Source organism: Buceros rhinoceros, unplaced genomic scaffold, assembly GCF_000710305.1.
Source record: "Buceros rhinoceros silvestris isolate BGI_N320 unplaced genomic scaffold, ASM71030v1 scaffold30318, whole genome shotgun sequence".
In the NCBI taxonomy this organism is placed as follows: domain Eukaryota; kingdom Metazoa; phylum Chordata; class Aves; order Bucerotiformes; family Bucerotidae; genus Buceros; species Buceros rhinoceros.
The window spans coordinates 14,614-23,327 of record NW_010427984.1 but is presented as its reverse complement, the minus strand read 5'-3'; the positions used below and the strand labels follow the sequence as shown (position 1 = coordinate 23,327).

Genomic DNA, 8,714 nt, shown 5'->3' with positions numbered 1-8,714 from the left:
GAAAGAGGCATGTGTACTTTTCTGTTTCGACCTCACTGTGGAGAAGCTGGGTCTATCACACACCTTGTATCAGCCTTTCTAACAGCGGACAACATTTCTCATGGATTGCTCTTGAAGAAGGTATTGCTTGGTTGCTCACCTAAACTAATCACTATCTGGTTAGACATTGATCACTGATGTAACAGCAGTCACCAAACTGACTTTATCTGGGCAGCCCCAAATTAATTTTCTTAGCAAGGTACAAATGGCTCTTCAGTCTGATGAGAAGCCCCACCTAGAGTACTGTGTTCAGCTCGGGGCCCCCAGCATAGGAAGGGCATGGAACTGTTGGAGTGGGTCCAGAGGAGGGACAGAAGGATGATCAGGGGGCTGGAGCCCCTCCCCTATGAGGACAGGCTGAGAGAGTTGGGGTTGTTGAGCCTGGAGAAGAGAAGGATCTAGCGAGACCTTACTGCAGCCTTTCAGTCCTTACAGGGACCTACAGGAAAGCTGGGGAGGGACTTTATACAAGGGCGTGTAGTGATAGGACGAGGGTTAACGGCTTTAAATTGAAAGAGGCTAGATTTAGACTAGATAGAAGGAAGCAGTTCTTCACTCTGAGGGTGGGGAGGCACTGGAATGGGTTGCCCAGAGAAGTTATGGATGCTCCTTCCCTGGAAGTGTTCAAGGCCAGGTTGGCCGGGGCTTTAAGCAACCTGCTCTAGTGGAAGATGTCCCTGCTCACTGCAGGGGGGTTGGACGAGATGACCTCTGAAGGTCCCTTCCAACCCAAACCATTCTATGATTCTATTAAATAAATAAACTCAGGTGAAAACTTCTTATTTCTTATTTAAGTTACAAAAATACACTTTTTAAAAGTGAGTATTTTAAAGCTGTGTCTTTTTAGGGAAGATTAGCTGTTCAGACACGTCAAGAACCTGGTGGCAGCTGGTTTTGGGTACTCCAAGCAGACCTAAAATTATATGGAAAGAACTGCTTAGAATTGTTACTTCTTCCTGGTTTAGGTCCCAGAAGAATTTAAGGAAATCCCTAGTTTCTAGCGTACAGGGACGAAGGTCATTCTCTGACTGGCGTCCCTGTACTTCAGGGTTCATTCAGAAGTTCATTAAGGTTTTGATGATTTACATCTAGAGTAACTGGGGTCACTTGATCAAGAAATTTAACATAGCCGTACCGCACAGCAATATTTCCTCTACAAGTTGTATATAAGCTATGACTTGATTGTTACGACAGGACAAATATTCCTGGCATATCAGTTAATAAAAACCATCAGACAGCTCATCCGCCAGGCCACCGCTTTGTGATTAAAATAATTAGTCAGTGGGTGGCAGACTTGCACTGAGTTTATTGTAATGTTTTGGAAGGAGTTCTCTTAGAAGTTAGATTTTCTGATTAATGTTGGAAAATTCCCTCTGTATTTTTCAGCATATCCAAGAACAAAGAAAAATATGGCCTAAAATCCTGCTGATGTTATGCCCAGTATCAGTAATTCTTAAAATTAGACCCAGAGAGAGTAGCACTAAGGCTGTACGTGACCAAAGCGTTCTCCTCTTTACTCTTTCCTTCTTAGCCTAGTGCAATAACCTGCCATAGCAGATAATAATATTTAAAAACTTACATTATGTGGAAAAGCAACACATGACTTGTAATAAACTAAAACAACTTCTGCTCCTAAAATTTACTTATTGGAGTGCAGTTTTGAAAATAACAGATTGCTCAGCAGTTCTTACCCACCCGTTACCTGTGACTTTCAGGTTTTGGGGGAAGGTGTCAGTCAGTATCACATGCAGTCATATATACTTACTAATCTACAGTAATAGCAATCACCATATTTTTAAAAAGATGACATCTGTATGTTGAAGAATGCAAGTTATTTTTATAAAAACCAGTAATGTTTAGCGTTCAGACTTTAAAGTATTTTCTATAGGAGTCAGAGTTTAGTCTCAGCCTAGGTTTTTTTGGTCCTAGTCCTCTCTCCGTAATGCTGTTTGCTTTTTATCCAAGGGAAATCTTCCTTCATTATCCCATAGTACCATTAAAAGCTGATTGTGTTTTGTGTTGCAGAGTCCTGTCCTCCAGTATCTTTATTATCTTGCACAAATACCCATTGCTATGTCTCCACTTAGTAACAACAGCTTATTCCTGGAGTACTCAAAAAACCCGCTACGGGAATTCCTGCATAAGGGGCTTCGTGTCTCTCTCTCCACAGATGATCCGATGCAGTTCCATTATACAAAGGTAAGAACGGGAAAAAAACACTTGTCTTTGAGTGTGGGAACGGCACCACGTGGCCCAGGATGACCTGAGAGCCATTTAATGCCATTGCGTAGGATGTCAAATTCCATGTCTTCCCGTCACTTCATTCATTTTTCTTCTCATTCTTAGTCTGCTACTCGCTGTTCGGTTTTAGAGGGAGACGTCTGATTTCCTCATTGTGTTTCTTCTGTACTCTTGCCCCTCTAGTGTTGGCTGTTGAAGTATAGAATGAAGGATGAGGCTGAAGGGAGGTTTGATCCTTCATAAACAATCCTCTAGAGCCAGGAAAGTCGTTTCCTTACTAACAAATCTGGGGAAGTACATTACAAAAACATCATATGGAATCTCTAAAGATGACGTATGAGCTGTTTGCTCAGTGAACAGAAAATCATTCTTGCCCTTGGGTGGCCTGGCAGGACAGAAGTGCCTGGTCACTGGTTCCGATGCCCCAGTTTTGTGGTTGGCGCTGACTTGAGTGGCCCGTGCATCACCTGGTTGTCTGTGTTCTGAGGACAAGCCCAGCTCTGGTGTGCTTTACCCAGGCTTGCTTGTGGCCCGTGACGTGTCTCTGCTAGAAAAGACAGAGAGCTCCTGGGGGGCTTTCTGCATGGACGTAGCACAGCACCAGCCAAGTTAACACGTAGCACGGAAGACCCTCAGCTGTGACAGCCCACTAGAGCCAGGCCCACCCATGTGTGGAAGGTCAGAAGGGAGAAACTGCCCTGCTTTCTGTCTAAGTGTATGTTCATTAGGGATTTATGACAAGATCCTCCAAGGTGTTGATATGCCCTGGAATCTCATTTGAAATTGCTTAATAAATACCTCTAAGGGTCTGGACTGCAGGCTGCAATTTCTTAAACTAAGATAACTGCATACCCAGTGCCTATCAATTATTTAATGGGCGCCCTTGGGAAATTTGCAATAAGCACTTCTCTTTGTTAATAATTGTGATGTTAAAGTCTTAAGCCTTTAATTTTTCACAGCTATCTAAACCACATGTATAAATTCCTTAATTAGTAATGAGTACATATCCCTATTTACATCTTTTTAACATATATTTTAATGTGAAACGTATTTTGGTGATACAGGAAGCTCTCATGGAAGAATATGCTATTGCAGCCCAGGTATGGAAACTAAGTACCTGTGACTTGTGTGAAATAGCAAGAAACAGCGTCCTGCAGAGCGGACTGTCAGATAAGGTAATTCTAGCTGCAAAAAATCTCTTCTGTGAGTGTGAGGGCAAGTAGGAACTGAGAAGTCAGTAGTCTGAAAATTGAACGGTAGGTGCCTATGTGATGTATTTGTGCTCACCCCTATCCTCGTTTCCAGAAATACTCACAAACTATCTGCAATGCATTCTTACATTAAGAAAAATAAAATTAATGTTACATTTTTCCTCATTAGCTTTGTTTTGGAATTCCCAAAACATGCAGAGAGACCAGATGCTCGTTTATATTCAGTTCTGCCTCGAGTCCCAAACCTTTAATTATTTGGGCAATATCGTGTCTTGCTTTGAGCACAAACTGCTTGTCATAAGCAAGACGTGTTTTTGCTTGGACGAGAGTACTGCAGAAAATACTGTGGTGTAGGTAGGCAGTCAGATTAGATTGAATTCCCTTTTGGCTTTAAAATTCTATATATCCATGGCGTCCTCTGACTGATTTTAGAGCATCCTCTCTTCTGTGTCACTGTCAAACATCCCTCTCGAGCAGCTGGTATGTGAAGGGGCTTTTTAAGTATATTCTGTTGTTTCTTCCAGTATTCTCTAGTGACTACTACTAATATTCCTCTTGTGCTGCATTTAACTAACAGAAGAAACCTCAGCTGCTTTCTGACCTCTCACATGAAAGCTGTAATAGCGAAGAACGAACACAAAGGGTTTTATAGCAAGCCAGACTGAGTGCACTGCTGAGTTAATTATATATATAAACTTTGGCCTTAAAATCTCCCAGACTGGTTAAGACTCTGCAGTAAAGTTCATGGCCAGCTGGTTGAAGCTGCTCTTTCCACCTTTGTTGGAATCATTCAACTAACAGAAACTCAAAGCAGTTGGACTGACTTCTTCCTTTTTATATTTAATCCCGTTCACAGGAAAAACAGAAATTCTTAGGAGTGAATTACTGTAAAGAAGGGCCTGAGGGAAATGACATTCGAAAGACAAATGTTGCACAGATCCGGATGGCGTTCAGGTATGAGACACTGTGCAATGAACTTAGTTTCCTGTCTGATGCTATGAAAACAGAAGAGATTTCTACGCTGTCCAAGTAGTTACAAACTCAAAGAAACCAGAACATTGCACTCCTAAGCAGGACAAGATGCTAATCAAGGTTGAATCATCTGTCTTTGATGCTACCAGGACATAACTGAACAGCGTGGAGAAAAACAGAGTTACCTGTGGAAGGTCAACAGCATTTGCTGTTATCTTTGACTGCATTATCCTCAGGCAGTAAATCGCCGTTTCTACAAAACAGGAGGCTTTGTAAGATTGCTGTAAATACTAAATGCAAACTCAGAATCATGTAATATTTGTTTAATACTGTCTCAACTGTGCATTATATCGTAGCTTGGAAAACAGCAGAGAACATTCACAGCGCATCTGTGACATGCACCTTAGGATTGCGCAGATGCCGACAGGACACGTGCACCTCGTTTTGTCCTGCTAGTCTGTCTCAGTAGCAATCTTTCAGCAGTTAGGACTTGTCAGTTTAACCCTTTATTCATTAGCCATTTGTATAGAGTGCACAATTTTGAGACTACCCTTCCATTCTGGAAGGTGTTCTGACACAGTTTTTATCTTAATGTTTCAGCAGTTACACCAGAAAACAAGAAAACCCCAAATCTGGTAGTCTCGTTTAATGACTAATTAATTACTTCCTGTGGTCACGTAGGATGTCTGTGAAGAACAGCAGATTAATGCTTTTTAATCTAGTAAGCAGCAAACATGGTGTCCAAATCATCACTATTGCACATTGTAATAATGAGTCTAACTTGCCTTGGCAGTTGAGAACACTTTTTTAATGCTTTGTAATGGGAATACAGGGATGTGCCAGTTCCAGTTACTTGGAGATTTATGCAGATAATTTTGGTTGCATGTAGAGAAATTTTTTTACTTGAACAAAGGAAGTGTTCTTATGAATCAGTGGTAGAAACTCCAGACCTCAGTTCTGGTCCTACTCCTGACATCTTTTTATGCATTTGTGTCAGTTTGTATTTAAGTCAGTTGGAGCTGAATGAGAAGTCAGACTATTTCTACAGAAGCTAGACCGCTTGAAACAGGTCATTTCAAATCATGTCACCTTCAACTGTTTACTTATGGTGGAGAGGCTAGTAGATACAGCTACTGGAATATTTCTCACTTTCAGTCTTTTTGTATTTGATCATCGTTCTTTAGACACAGTACTACGCATTCAGAACGGATTAAAAGAAATAACGATAGCATCTATGTATCGTTGAAGCTGCATGTAGTCTCACACCAGGAGAGACTTGAGGACGGGGCAGCAGAGGATGTTGATGGCTTGAAGTCCAACGTTACGCTGCTTACTTTGAAGGCCCAGTCCCTAAGCTGGGATCCTGAGTCTGTGGTTAGGGACCGCGGTGTCTAATACCGTACCTAGGGAGGTTACGCATCTTAGAACCGGAATTCAAAGTCAGTGCATAAAAGGCAAATGACACATACTAGCCAGTCGAGCCTCAGGAGGGCTAGAACTCCGCATCAGATGTCTTGTGCTTTCTGTATTTCTTAGGCCAGACCCCACTCCTCGTGCCTGGGCACCTACATCTTCCCTTCCGAGAACCGATCAGTTCTCCCTTTCCCTTGTAAATGCAGTCAGAAGTAGCAGTGGTGGCATCGCCAATACCAAACAACTCGTTAAGGGCAAAAACGTGTATATGCAATGAAGACACACGCTTTCTGCTCAGGCTGCGGCATTTCGAAGCAATACCTACGAGGACACTTTTTCAGTGCACCCGCTGTCCTGAATGGTGATTGCCAGGAAATGGCACCACGGTAAGGGAAGAGGAGTTCCCTGTCACCTCCTAGAGTTGTGCAGCCTTGTAAGAGCCCCGTAAGAGAGATTAAACCTAGAGATCCTTCGGAAGCAGCTGCTTTGAGGGACACTGAGGCACAGGAGCAGGGTTCTGGCCATGCAGAACCAACCGTTACAGTCAGCCAGTGTCAGGCACAGGGACCTGCAGTGATTGCAGACTTTCTTCATACAAGATACGGCTGCGGACAGGTCTTGAGATTTGACTTTAGCTTCTCAGTGACCTTGCCTAATGTCTGCAGTGTTCAACTAGTGCCAGACTTTGTATTCCCTGTGCAGCTAAAAATCCTGTGAAACCCTGCTACGCTGGTCAGCTGAAGGATAATGAAGGTGTCCAGAGTTCTCAGTCAGCCATACACCCTGGCCGCACTGTTGGAACCTTCAGCAGCTCATAAAATGCATTACCAGGATTGCGAGTGTGATTCTCTGAGGATGGAGCCTGAAAACAGTGCTTCGAGCATTTTAGCTGCATTAAATGCAGCCAACTTGTTTTCGTTAGTACAACATCTAATAAATCGTTATCAGCTAGCAGTATCTACCTGAGAAAAGCATCTGTGTCCAGGCTAAATAAGCAAAATGCTTGGTCTGAATAACTGAAATTTTAAGCATTTTCATCAGTTTGGCTTTGCTTGTGTTGTTTAAGATTGCTGTTAGTGCTGCTTTTGTCATTAAAGATTTCTTACTTAGTTTCCTTTACGTTACACCAAATTCATGTATGTTTAATACCTCTTCAACTCTCCTTACGGCAGACACATCGGGTTCTAATATATCTGTAGCTCTTATTAAAGAAAAAAAATCTGGATTTGAATATTGAGTTTATGGACAGTAATCAGGATTTTGACAATAACAACACTGACACACAAGGGGCCCTGACCACAGGTTCTGCTTTGTGTGCTTCTCTGTGTGCTGTTTTTAAGATAAATTGAGCTAATAGTGTTAAATTTATGGAAACAAACCGATATCCTGCCAAGCTTCCATTACTACATCTCTTTTGGTTATCTTTTAATTAGGCAAAAGTTACCGATTCTCGAGCTCAGTTCTCAAACTTCAGCTTCTTTTCTTTTTCAAAGTTGCACTTTCATTCTCCTCCGTGGCTGTTCAAAGTCAGAACCTTGCAGTCTTAGGACAGGTATGTGATGAAGGGCAGATCCTGGGTTGAGGCGTTGCTGACATCCGAACGACGGCTTTTCACGGTTACTCAAATACGAGAGAGGGCGGGTGCTGATTGCCCCCAGCCCACGCCGAGACCCAACCTGGTTACACCACACATTGTTTTACTCAAACAGAAAGGGACTAGAAGAACATCGCTACGGGTGGTGATTGGGGTGGATGTTGCTTCAGAATGGGAGAATATCCTATTTTCTTATAATTTCATTCGTGTTAAGGTTCAAACATTAAGACTTCCTTAAATCTGTTAGCTCAGAGCATTTTATACTTTCACCTAAAATGATTAATTATGGTTATTTTATGTTTACACACTATCTGAACATTTTCTAGTGATGCTCTTCCATTCTGTTACGTTACTTTAGCAAATTTAAGGCATTTGCTTTGCCACTGGATAATGCAATTTTCTCACGCAGAGCTACCTTACCTTCTCATATCATTGTTTACTTGCAGCTAAACCTTTCTGTTCTATTGCCTAGTTAAAATCGAAGTCTGAAAGGCAGCTAGGGAGAGGGACGTCTGTAGAAACTGCTTTTTCTTTCTGTGCCTGGGTTAAATGATGTTTATCTTTTGCCTCTTGTGGAAGCATTAAACATTGCACTAATAAAAAAATAATACAAGAATATGGTTAGGGTTTTTGTGTGCGTATACCTCTCAAAGTTGTAGCTGCCCAAGATCTCCACATGTAAGAGAACTAAAACCCCTGTGCAATTAAACTGTTAGCAGTTTAGTACAGAAGACTAAACCAAAATTAAGGACTACCGCACCATGCAAACTGAAAAAACTCAGCAGACAAGATAATAAGCAGTAATTTGGAGAAGGAGCGAAAGCTTAGCTGCCTTAAAGCAGGACAGCGGTAACGAAAACCAGCCGTTCTGGTCTGTGCCAACTGGCGTTGCGTCCTGAAGTGAAACTGCTGCAGGGCTGCCCCTGCTGTCTCCCTGGTTCCCTGGTCACCCAAACTGGGCATCGGGGTAGGGAGCGCAGCACCTCTTCCTGATCCTGGAGCCTCATCGTGATACTAAACTGGGAGTCAAAACACCTGAATCTGGGAGTAGGAAAGCAGTTCTGGAAGTCACAGTTGAAAAATTTAAGAAATTCATGGAAGAGTTTTATCTGACAAAAAGAACACAACTAAGAAGCTAACAAGAGACAAACTGAAATAAATAGTTAATACAACACAGACGTTCTGCTACAGTCAGGATGACTTTTGAGGAAAAGTCGTCCAACACAAACTACTTTATTCAGCAG

General features: G+C 42.2%; 1 protein-coding gene across 1 annotated transcript in view; it reads left to right on the top strand.

The window, feature by feature from the left end:
• The window catches only part of AMPD3 (adenosine monophosphate deaminase 3), a 26,338-nt gene extending 21,814 nt beyond the window's left edge, over positions 1–4,524 (top strand). Inside the window, exons 11-14 of the mRNA XM_010142129.1 lie at positions 1–120; positions 2,065–2,238; positions 3,345–3,455; positions 4,348–4,524. Of these exons, the coding sequence (XP_010140431.1) occupies positions 1–120; positions 2,065–2,238; positions 3,345–3,455; positions 4,348–4,524 (582 nt within the window). The remainder of the gene's footprint in view (positions 121–2,064; positions 2,239–3,344; positions 3,456–4,347) is intronic.
• Positions 4,525–8,714: the final 4,190 nt, after the last annotated feature.